The 12837-nt window shown below is 38.9% G+C and overlaps 1 protein-coding gene across 1 annotated transcript in view; it reads right to left on the bottom strand.

Annotated features, from left to right (window-relative positions):
* PDZRN4 (PDZ domain containing ring finger 4) overlaps nt 1-12837 on the bottom strand; it is a 332872-nt gene that overhangs the window by 56881 nt on the left and 263154 nt on the right. Inside the window, exons 4-5 of the mRNA XM_090275516.1 lie at nt 10555-10811; nt 523-625 (exon numbers count right to left, since the gene is read on the bottom strand). Of these exons, the coding sequence (XP_090131642.1) occupies nt 523-625; nt 10555-10811 (360 nt within the window). The remainder of the gene's footprint in view (nt 1-522; nt 626-10554; nt 10812-12837) is intronic.

Below are 12837 nucleotides of genomic sequence, written 5' to 3'. Positions count from 1 at the left end.
CTAAACATGGTTCAACCACAAAGGGCTTGAAGCCATCTTTCTAGAAAGTGAAACTGTTCTTTCAAATACACACTTGGGTCACAAATAAAGATATTTAATTTGTGGCAGGGAATGTGAATAATAGAGTAAAATTTAGTTTATTAATTAAAATTAAATACTATACAGTGAATGAAAATTGTAAGCACCATTTTAATTTTAAATACAATTTCTTTTCCAAACTCTACTTGGAAATACTCCTACATTATGGAAAGAAGAAAAAACATAGCTGCCATAATATTACTTGTAAAGAGCAACAGGAAATGTTAGCAAATTGTTTTTAAGCTTATATTATAAAAATGTTTCCCCATATACTTAAAGTACTAGAGTCAAATAGCCAAAACTAAAAATAGTTAAAAGGTCTTACTCTAGATATATGCTTGACAAAACATTTCTCACAGTAATAAATTAATTTTTCTTTTTTATGCAAAACTTCTCAACCATAACTTCATGAAGAAATGTGAAGTGGTGTGAAAATAATCTTACCTCATATTCAAAGTCCTCTGTTCTGTCTGCATCAGCAGGCAATCTGGTAAGATACTCATTGTCCTCATAAAATTCATGCTCCATCGGATGAAGAGAATGGCAGCTATGGGGAATGTAGCAATATGATAGGAATGGATCAGAAGGGTTGTTTTCAGGATTAAAGCTGATTTTAGAATTTCACTTTCATTTTCTCTGCTTTGCAATAAGACCTGTACCGATCTAGCCCTGAAAAGAACTACAGCTCAGAATAAGTAATTGCTTTTCTTTCTCTACCTACATCAATTTGATTTTCTGGAAGAATTCTGACATAAGGGCCCGTGGTCAGAGCTTCATTCTGTGAAGGATGCTGTGAGATCTTTGACAGGCCATGGTGACTTATTGATACTCTCTGGCCCTGCTACCGTTCCACCCAGTGGGACTCGCTCCACACATGGGTGTGTGGCATTTGAGATCGCAGTCTGTGCAAAGGAGGGTATTTTGTAACAAAGTACTACCAATTTCATAATACACAGCCCCAATCTTGAAAATAATCTTATTTCCAAGTTTTTTTGACATCGGTTTTCAAAGTATATATTTTTCAAATTGTAAAACGTACTCACATTGCCACCACTCCTTAAGACAGCCTTCCTCATTCTCTCTCATAACCCACATTTTCCCCCTTTTGAAAAAGGGCTTGTGTACAAATACTAAATAGCATTCATGGTGATAATTCTCCAAAAAGCTTTATATATAAGGCTTATATAAACCACAGGTTTCCATAATCTCTTCAGAAAATTCCCGGGGACAGACAGAGCTGATGAAGTAAAGGAAATGAGGGGGACCTGGGGCACTATACATGACTTTTATCTATGTATCCTTTAAGTTTGGGGAAATGTTTTTAAAAATTGATAGAAGTGCTTTCAAATTATATGCTATGATAGATAATATATATCACACCACATAAAGGTTAAGAATAATTCAACAGCAAAGGGCATGAGGTCATCTCTTTTTTTAAGTCAATGAAAAAGCCTAAGTGTAAGTAACCAAGTTCATTGCAGGTGAGACCTCTAAGCCCTGACCGTGGGGAATGTGCTTGAAAAACTGGAGTCAGTAGTATGAATTAGTTTTCTCATCAATAGTTGAAATAAGAGAGAGAACCATCTTGGGGCATTCACACAGTCAGTGTAAATATTTTACCAGCCTCTTCTCACTCTTATCAGCTCCATACAGGTTTGAGTGATGTGGGCCCAAATATCAAAGGTAGTACATACATCATCTTGTTTGCAGGTCTAATAGGTAAACCCTCCTTGCTTAAATCTGGACTGGCTCTGCAAATCTCATTTGGGCTGGTAAAATGTCAAAGCTTGCTATTTGGGGCATCTGATGTGTTTCCTTGTCCTCCAGTTTGTAAGAAGGAAGCCCTGCCAGGAGGAACACCTCATTCTTTCAGCAAGCATTTACTGCATGTCTCCCAGATACCAAGCCCTCTGCCAAGTGCAGGGAATATGTTGGTAGACAAAATCCAATTCTTGCCCTATGAATTGGGTAAAGCAGCAAAGCGAGAATTTTAAAATAGTGTGATAATTAGGGCAAAAATACAGAAGCCACGAGGGCACATGGTGGGGATGGACCTACTGCAACCCTAGGAAGTTTGCTACAAGAAAATGTCTCTATATTAAGATCTGTGGGACTTAGGAAGAGTAGCACAGCATGCTGGGTAAAAGAGTGGGCACTTAAGACTTCTTTGGCTCAGAGACCTGGCCCTGTCACTGCTTTGCTATGTGATCTTGGCCTACTCACTTAACATCAGTGACATGGATATGGTATAATATAATGAATTCCTTCCAAAGGTTATTGTGAGGACTGAGTTAATAAATGTAAAACACTTAGAATATTAACTAAAATATGTTAAGTTAGCTAATAAATGTAAGCTTTATTTTTTTTTTTAATTTTATTTTTTGGTTTTTCAATTACAGTTGTCCCATTTTCCCGCCATTGCTCCCCCCTACCCAGCCCACCCCTTCTCCCACAATCATATCCCTCCCCGTTGTCCATGTCCATGAGTCATTTATAGACATTCCTTGACTAAACCCTTCCCTTACTTATCCCCCTTCTCTCCCTCCCCCTTCTCCCCTATTGACTGTTATTCTGCTCCTTGTCCTATTTAGTTCATTTGTTTATGTTGTTCTTTAGTTTCTTGTATTAGGTGACATCATATGGTATTTTTCTTTCTTTGCCTGGCTTATTTCACTAAGCATAATTCTCTCTAGTTCCATCCATGTTGTCGCAAATGGCAGGAGTTCCTTCTTTCTCTCTGCTACATAGTATTCCATTGTGTAAACGTACCACAGTTTTTTGATCCACTCATCTACAGATGGGCACTTAGGCTGTTTCCAGCACTTAGCTATTGTAAACAGGGCTACTATGAACATAGGGGTGCATAAATTCTTTTGAATTAGGGTTTTAGGGTTCTTCAGGTATAATCCTAGTAGTGGAATCACTGGTTCAAAAGGCAGTTCCATTTTTAGTTTTTTGAGGTAATTCCATACTGTTTTCCATAGTGGCTGCACCAGTCTGCATTCCCACCAACAGTGCAGTAGGGTTCCCGTTTCTCCATATCCTCGCCCGCACTTGCTGTTTGTTGATTTGTTGATGATGGCCATTCTGACTGGTGTAAAGCGGTATCTCACTGTGATTTTTATTTGCATCTCTCTGATGGCTAGTGATGTTGAACATTTTTTCATGTGCCTATGGACCTTCTGTATGTCCTCTTCAGAAAAGTGTTTGTTCAGTTTCTTTGCCCATTTTTTAATTGGGTTGTCTGTTTTCTTGATGTTGAGTCATATAAACTCTTTATATATTTTGGAGATCAGTCCCCTGTCTGAGATATCATTGGCAAATATGTTTTCCCATATAGTTGGTTCCTTTTTCATCTTGCTGATGTTTTCTTTTGCTGAGCAGAAACTCTTTAGTTTGATGTAGTCCTATTTGTTTATTTTTTTCTTTATTTATCTTGCCTTAGGAGATGTATCTGTGAAAATATTGTTACCTGGGATATCTGAAATTTTCCTGCCTATGTTTTCCTCTAAGACTTTTATGATGTCACAGCTTACATTTAAGTCTTTGATCCATCTTGAGTTTATTCTTGTGTGTGGTGTAAGTTGGTGGTCTAGTTTCAGTTTTTTGCACGTTCCTGTCTAGTTCTCCCAGCACCATTTGTTAAAGAGGCTCTTCTCACTCCATTTTATGTTCCTTCCTCCTTTATCAAATATTAGTTGACCGTATAGTCCTGGATTTATTTCTGGACTCTCTATTCTGTTCCATTGATCTATATGTCTGTTCTTATGCCAGTACCAGACTGTTTTGATCACAGTGGCTTTGTAGTATTGTTTGATGTCTGGTATTGTGATTCTTCCTGCTGTGTTCTTCTGTCTCAAGATTGCTTTGGCTATTTGGGGTCTTTTTTTGGAGTATTTGTTCTAGGTCTGTGAAATATATCATTGGTATTTTAACAGGGACTGCATTGAATCTGTAAATTGCTTCGGGTAGTATGGCCATTTTGATGATGTTGATTCTTCCCATCCAAGAACATGGTATTTGCTTCCATTTATTTGTATCTTCCTTAATTTCTTTCCTCAATGTTTTGTAATTTTCAGAGCACAGGTCTTTTATCTCTTTGGTTAAGTTTATTCCTAGGTACTTTATTTTTCTTATTGCTATAGTAAATGGTATTTTATCTTTTGTCTCTGTCTCTGATATTTTATTGTTGGTGTACAGAAATGCCTTAGATTTCTATATATTTATTTTGTACCCTGCTATTTTGCCAAATTCATTTATTATATCAAGTAGTCTTTTAGTGGTGTTTATAGGGTTTTCTGTGTATACTATCATGTCATCTGCATAGAATGATAGTTTTACTTCTTCTTTCCCAATTTGGATGCCTTTTATTTCTCTTTCTTGTCTGATTGCTGTGGCTAGGACTTCCAACACTATGTTGAATAGGAGTGGGGAGAGTGGACATCCTTGTCTTGTTCCTGATTTCAGGGGGGATGCTTTCAGTTTTTGTCCATTGAGTATGATCTTGGCTTCAGGCTTCTCATATATAGCCTTAATTATGTTAAGGTATGCTCCCTCTATTCCCATTTTGCTGAGTGTTTTCATCATAAATGGGTGTTGTACTTTATCCAATGCTTTTTCTGCATCTATTGATATGATCATGTGGTTTTTGTCTTTCATTTTGTTTAGGTGATGTACTATATTTATTGATTTGAAAATATTAAACCATCCTTGCATCCCTGGGATGAATTCCACTTGATCGTGGTGTATGATCTTTCTAATGTGTTGCTGGATCCGGTTTGCCAATATTTTGTTGAGGATTTTAGCCTCTATGTTTATCAGTGATATTGGCCTGTAGTTTTCTTTCTTTGTTGTGTCTTGACCTGGTTTTGGAATTAGGGTAATACTGGCTTCATAGAAAGAGTTTGGGATTTTTCCCTCCTCTTGGATTTTTTGGAATAGTTTGAGGAGGGTAGAAGGTAGTTCTTCCCTAAATGTTTTGTAAAATTCACCTGTGAAACCATCTGGTCCAGGGCTTTTGTGTGCTGGGAGATTTTTGATTACTGTTTCAATTTCCTTCTTTGATATTGGTCTGTTGAGACTTTCTACTTATTTTTGATTCAGTTTTGGAAGGTTATAGGTTTCTAGAAATTTGTCCATTTCATCTAGGTTATCAAATATATTGCCATACAGTTGTTTGTAGTAACTTCTTATAATCCTTTGTATTTCTGTGGTATAAGTCATGATTTCTCCTTTTTTGTTTCTGATTTTGTTTATTTGGGTCTTCTCTCTTTTTTTCTTGATGAGCCTGGCTAAAGGCTTGTCGATTTTGCTTAGTTTTTCAAAGAACGAGCTCTTAGTTTTGTTGATCTTTTGAATTGTTTGTTTGGTCTCTATGTCATTTAATTCTGCGTTGATCTTGATGATTTCCTTCCTTCTCTTGCCCTAGGCTTTGTTTGTTATTGTGTTAGTTCTTGTAGCTTTAGGGTTAGATTTTTTATTTGAGATTCTTCTCTCCTTTTCAGATATGCCTGTATTGCTATGAACTTCCCTCTTAGGACTGCTTTTGCTGTGTCCCATAGGTTTTGGGCTGTCATGTGTTCATTATCATTAGCTTCCAGAAATTTCTTGATTTCTTCTTTGATATCATTGTTAACCCATTCATTATTTAATAGCATGCTATTCATTCTCCATGAGTTTGGATGTCTTTGATTTTTTTCTCTGAGGTTGATTTTTAGTTTCAAGGCATTGTGGTCTGAAAAGATGCTTGATATGATTTCAATTTTCATGAATTTGTTGAGGCTTGTTTTGTGTCCTATCATGTGGTCTATCTTTGAAAATGTCCCATGTGCATTTGAAAAGAATGTATATTTTGCTTCTCTGGAGTGAAAAGTTCTATATATATGAGTTAAGTTCATGTGGTTTAGTGGGTTGTTCAATGCCTGTATATCCTTGGTGTTTCTTTGTTTCGATGATCTGTCTATTGTTGATAATGGAGTTTTAAAGTCCCCTACTATGAGTGTGTTGCTGTTAATATCCTTCTTGTGGTTTTCTAGTATTTTCTTCATGTATTTGGGTGCTCCTATGCTGGGTGCTTATATATTTATCAGTGTTATATCTTCTGGATGGATTGTTCCCTTAAGTATTATGAAATGTCCTTCTTTATCTCTTTTTATTGCCTTTGCTTCGAAATCCATTTTGTCTGATATGAGGACTGCTACCCGAGCTTTTTTTTTCATGTCCATTTGCTTGGAATATTTTTTTATATCCCTTTACTTTCAGTCTGTGTAAATCTTTTGTTTTGAGGTGTGTTTCTTGTAGACAGCAAATATGTGGGTCCTGTTTTCTTATCCATTCCGTAACCCTATGTCTTTTAATTGGAGCATTTAATCCATTTACATTTAAGGTTATTATTGACATGTATTTATTCATGACCCTTTGTACCTGTGTTCCTCTCCTCTTTTTTTCTTCTTTTTCTTAAAACATTCCCTTTAGCACCTCTTGCAATACTGGTTTGGTGGAGATGTATTCTTTGTCCTCCTTTGTCTGGGAAACTCCTTATTTCACCTTCCATTTTGAATGAGAGCCTTGCTGGGTAGAGTATTCTTGGTTGTAGGCCTTTGTTTTTCATTGCTTGAAATATTTTTGACCATTCCCTTCTGGCTTGTAGTGTTTCTGTTGAGAAATCGGTTGATAGCCTTATTGGAGCCCCTTGCATGTTATTTGTTGTTTTTCTCTTGCTGCTTTTAGAATTCTCTCTTTATCTTTGAATGTTGCCATTTTAATTATGATGTGCCTTGGAGTGGGATTTTTTGGGTTCCTCTTCATTGGGACTCTCTGTGCTTCTTGAACTTGCATAACTTTTTGTCTCATCAGGTTGGGAAAATTTTTTGTAATTACTTCTCCTATCAGCTTTTCTATTCCTCGTTCCTCTTCTTCTCCCTCTTTTATTCCAATGATCCTGATATTATATTTCTCATGCTATCCTGTAATTCCCTTACATCTTCTTCATACTTTTTAAATCTTTTTTCATTTTGTTTTATTGTCTGGGAATTTTTTTCTACATTGTCCTCTAACTCACTGATCCAATCCTCTGCTTCGTTTAGCCTGCTTTTGATTGATTCTACTGCGTTTTTCAGTTCAAAGATTGCATTCTTCATTTCTTCCTGGTTCTTGTTAATAGTTTCTATGTCCTTTTTTATTCTGGTGTAGTTCTCCGTAAGTTCCCTGTAATTTTCTTGGAGCTGTTGGTAACTTTCTTGGAGGTTGTCGTAGTTGTTTTTGAGCTTGTCTAGTATATTGAGATCCTTCACCACCATTGTTTTGAATTTCATGTTTGACATTTGGGCTATGTCTATTCCATCTACCTCTCTTTCTGGGGATTCCTCTTTTCTTTTCATTGAGAGGTTGTTTCTGTGTCTTACCATGTTGGATTCTTCTTGTCTGTATTTGTTTTTTGGATTTGTCTGCTTTGACTTCCCACCTTTGTGGTATGAGATTCTTTATAGGAGATCTGGGGGTTTCAGTGGTGCACTCTCTTTGATCTCCTGAGCCTGATGTTCTTGGGTTACCCTTTATGTCATTTGTTTATGCTGTCTGGTTATATTTCAGATGCTCTTTGGTAGGATCTTCCCTCTGGCTAGTTGACTGAGAGTCACTCTGTCCACTTTGTCTTGAGTTCTTTTGTGGAGATGGTGTTAAAAACATAAACACACAGCCCAGGCAGGAAACCCACACCCTCAAAATTATCCCCCACCCTCTATCCTGCTATCATCAGCAAATGAGCCAGTATTAATATAAATTCAGAGAGGTTAGGGCTTTTATACTATAGGAAGAATAGATAAGAGTTGTTTTTAAAGAGGAAAAATATGATTTTTGAGAGAGGGGATGATAGATTAATAATAGTAGCAAGTAGTGTCGAGACTATGCAAGACAGCAGGTAATATTTACATTGTATGTTAATAATAATAAAAGAAAAAGAGGGAACAATGCAGAATATAGTAAGAAAATGGAACTGTATAGTATTAGATTTATATAGTAGTTATATCCTATTTATTTAGTGTGAAAGGGAGGTTAAACAAAACAGACAAACAAATAAACAAAAATTAAAGAGGAAGGGTGAGAAGGAGAGATAGTATGAAACAAATTAAAGAGATAGTTTTAAAATTTTTTTCAAAAAATAAAAGTAAAAATTAAAATTATAAATATTTAAAAAATTAAAATAAAATAAAAATACTAAAATAGAAATAAAAATTTAAAAAAATACAAAAGGAAAGTTTTTACTCAGTTCAGCCTTTGTGTGTTGTCTTTTTTTTCTGGATCCACAGCTGGTCTAATGAGGTGGGCCAGAGGTTCCTGATCCTTGCAGCAGCGGTGTGCACCTGTGTGCGGTGTTGGTAGTGCGCCCGGGTTACTCCCGTGCACCCGGGGTGGCCGGTGCATTCTTTTGGCGCCTATTGGAGCTGGCCGGGGTGCTTGTGAGTGCACGCAAGGTGGCCTGCGCTCTAGCCTCAGACCTGCCTAGCCGCACCCTGGGAGCTGGTCTCTTGCTCCTTGGGGCGGGGCCCAGTACACTTGTGCATGGTGGAAGTGAGCGTCTATGAGTTGCTGCAGCCTGCCGTTCCCGCACCTTCCTGGGCAGGCACAAGCAGAGCTTGCACAAGTGGTCTGCGCTCTGGCCTGGCGCCCACTGGGGCTGGCCAGGGGTGTCTGCATACGGTCTTCTGTGTGCCCAGTGGGCCCTCCCTGCGCCCATTGGGGCACTGATGTTATGTCTGTTGGGGTGAGTCCGAGGGGCACCCAGATGCGTGGCCGGCCACCTGGTTCCGTGCCTGGGCCAGTGTATGAGGGCACTTCCCTGTGCGCACCCACGCTACCCAAGGGGAGGGTTGGGGAGTGGGTGAGCGCACTTCTGCACTTGCGCTCCTCAAGGATGTCCTATCACCCGCAACCTTTCCTCCCCTCTCTGTAGTTCACAAGAGAAAAATATAAAGGAAAATCACGTTCTCACATGCACAGCACTATGCTGTTTCTTGTCTTTCAGTGCCAGATGCCACTTGGCCCACTCCTGGCTCTGCCAGCAGGCAGAGATCTGCTCTCTTCCCGATTTCTCTCTGGGGAAGCCTGTGGTCACTAAAAAGCCTTTGTGTACTTCCAGCCGCAGGTCGGGGAGCTACCCCAGTCGTAAGCTTTTTTTTTCATTCAAGGAAGTATTGATTGAATGGCTACTCTATGTCAGGCTAATGAATATTAAATATTTGCATGCTTGTGTATCGTTTATCTTACCATGTAGAATATAAGTTCTAGGAGAGAGTGACTTTATCTTTGTTTCCAGTTTTTATGCCCAATACCTATTCCAGTGCCTGACATAAGGAGCTATTTAATAAGTGATGGATGAATGAATAGTCATAAGCAAGTCAAACAGAGCCCCTGCCCTCCTGAAATTTGAGGTTTCAAGGAGTGGTTTCCAAAATGTGGCTACACATTATAATTTCCTATGGATATTTTTGAAAAATTCTGATGCCTGGGCCTCATCTACGAAATTCTTATTTAATTGGTCTGAGGTGGAATTTGGGCAATGAACTGTAATTTATTTTCCAAGACCCGGATACCCGGATGATTCTAATGTATACATGTGGCCCACTTAAAGAGACTTACCAAAGCCCCTAAAGGACAGGAAAGTGGCATGATCAGATTTGAGTTTTACAAAGTGTAGAGTGGATTCATAGGCAATGAAAATGTAGCTAAAGAGACTACTGACCTCATAAATCAAACTCTCTATAATGTTTAGATATTTGTTTAGAAAGCCACAGAACAAAATGTATGGGAAAAATACTTCCAAGACTATATAAGTAAGATTATTTGAATAAAATATCTCTAACTGCCTTTGAATTAGGTAAAAATTGTGAAGAAATATTCCTTTAAGAATTCCTTATTTCATAGTTTTACACTTATTCTCTGACAGCCAGAACCTTTTGTTTACCTCTCAATATATTGGGTAATTGCTTTCTTTGGAGAGTTGCACTTTATAGTTAAATTGATTCCTATATTCTCCTTTAAAGAAGAGGAAAGCAAAAGAGAGAAAGAGAGGTGACCCACAGCGGAGAATACAGTGCCAACATGCCACTTCTGTGTCAGTCTTAATCAGGTTTTGGCAGCTTTGGTGAGAAAAGCTATTTCCCTGACCAGTGTGCTCCTGAGTAGTGTGAGGCTTTGGATGACTGACAGTATGAAGAGGAACTAATCAGTCAGAATTTTTCATTGCACCTCAGCAAGTCTGATTCCTGAGGTGAAGCAACTGTGTGGGTCAGGGAAGGTAGCTAGCAGGGACAGCTGAGAACTAATTGGATGTAGGCACAGTGGAGACATTTTCCAAACAGAACTGAGCACCTGTCTCCATAATTGTCAACTTGTTACTGTGACTGATTCTTTCCAACACCCACTCTAAATGATGAATGAGAACAAATAGGGCTTTGGGAGAAGTGACAGAAACAATACCTGTCTGAGAGCAGAAATGGACAGATGTCTGGCACGGGAGGGGTAGGTGGTCTCAGTTTGGCCAAGGCCATGATGTGCTCAAAGGTAATGTCCGTCTGTGTGCTGGCGTTCATGAGCTGCACTTCTGGGGCTGGTCCATAGATTGGTTTACTGAGGGGCGTTCGCCTTAGCACCTGAACTACAATGGGCTCCTTGGCATTTCGAAAAGCTTCCACTGCCTCTTCATGGGTGGCCTTTGAGAGATCCTTCCCATTGACCTGTGAAGATAAAAGGACATTGCTCTTATCTGGGGCAAGAACAGAGGCTGTCATGATAGATTAATAAAAGGTGGGGAGGGGATGTTTAAACCAGCTCAGATAGGGATTTTGTAAAGGAATATTTAATCAGATGTTGACATTTGTTGAACTCTTCACCAATAGGAAGAAGTGAAGGAGAGAAGGAAAACAATTACTTCTAGTACCTTTAGAAAGTATACCATTATAAAATGCCCACTAAATCTTCAAAGAGATCAGAATGTTAAGTATATACTTAAAAAATGATTTATCAATCTCTTGGTGGGATTTTCAATATTTAATCAAAGTCTTTCTGGCCTAAAATCAATTTTTTTAGGATACTGTCAAATTTATTTCATATTCATTATCTTTTTTTAATCGAAGATCACATTTTATCCAAGATCACGTGCATCTTATCCTAAATTCTTTCTATTCAAAGAATGGTCTGTGGGCCAGCAGCAGCATAAGTATCACCTAAGAGATTATTAGAAATGAAGAGAACCAGGCCCTGCCTACCTTAGACCTTCTGAATCAGAATCAGCATTTTAACAATATCCCAGCTGATTTATATGAAACACATATGAAAGGGACACTGCCATTAAAACACCTCTGAGTGAGAACGCCATGTCTGTTTGGATCCATCCTTACCTCTTTTAACTTATACAAATTCATGACACTCCAAGGTAGTCCTGGACATAGCAGAGAAAGAGGTGGCGTTTGCCTGTGCTCTCCATCGCTGCTTCTCAGCAGGGCCAACCATTGGTATTTGGAGAGAAAAATTATTCTTTTGTGTGTGTGTGAGATTCACTCATGCCTGCTTATTAAGGGCCAGTGATGTTCCCAGCCTTTGTGCACCCCAAATATCCATACATTATTCTGAACACCCTCTTGAAGGGCAATACAGGCTGCTCTCAAATAGTTGTCAATTTATTTCCCTAAAATGCATCCTGAAACACAGCCTCTTAGTGAGAGTCCTTTAATGAAGGACTATGGAATCCTGAAATAGCTTCACAACTCTCATCCCAAGTGAAGCAATAATGTTGGCTTTTACATACAGGAAAAGATACTTGCAAGCCCAATACTGTACTCAGAACCCCTCAAATTGTACCGTTTCTAGACAACTAAGACGCCAGCCTCTTGGTGAGGCTTTGTTGACAGCTATGCATCAGGAAATCCTTAGAGATCCCTGGAAGGAAGCAAAGGGAGTCACTGAGTTGCAATCATAGAGCAATTGCTGACATTCAGATGAACACATTTTCTCTCCTTGAATAGACAATATGTGTGCTCAGAGCGAGTGTGGGGTGTTTTGGGGTAAATGATACAATGCTAGGTAGAAATTGTCATGTAGACAGGCTTAATGACCTAGAGGAGCTAATTTACTCAGTGGGCCCTGAAAGAGTTAATGTGCCTTCAAAAATAGAGCAATTACATTTCTGCACCAGCAAAATATGTCCCAGTACAGTTTTTGGAGCGCTAGTAAGAAGCTTCAGTTGGAGATCTGGTTGGGTACTTGCTAGTGTGCACACACTCACCACTCTGTATATTCACTCTCTGATTCTTTTCTCCATGGACTAAGCTTGAAAATTATCATCAATTTTTATTTTTTATCACGGAAGTGTGGGGGGCAACTGGAGGTAGGGCAGGGGCAGCCAGGTCCCCACACTCACAACAGGCCCCTGTCACTGCAGTGCAACTTGGTCCAGGAACGCAGGCCCGGGGAAAGCCCTATCACCAAATTTTTATTGGCAGAATATCTTGATGACTCTGGGCATACAGGAGTATGTAAACATAGGATGCAGTCATCCATTCCTTGAGCTACTGTCAATGACAAGCACTCTGGGCCGAGGCCACCAAAGTCTTCCCTGAGGATGAGCAGCCCGATAACAAGAGAAGTTTCAGATGAAAAAGCACAACCTAAAAGCTAGCCTCTCCTGTTTCTTGTTGTCATCCTCTGTTGTGTGTGGTGATCAGTATTTATAAATCGATCCAGTGGTAGGTAAGAGAACTCTGT

This window comes from Furipterus horrens, unplaced genomic scaffold (assembly GCF_987537825.1).
Source record: "Furipterus horrens unplaced genomic scaffold, mFurHor1.1.pri manual_scaffold_4, whole genome shotgun sequence".
NCBI classification, from domain to species: Eukaryota; Metazoa; Chordata; class Mammalia; order Chiroptera; family Furipteridae; genus Furipterus; species Furipterus horrens.
The sequence above is the reverse complement of the archived record's forward strand: the minus strand, read 5'-3'. Positions and strand labels throughout refer to the sequence as shown.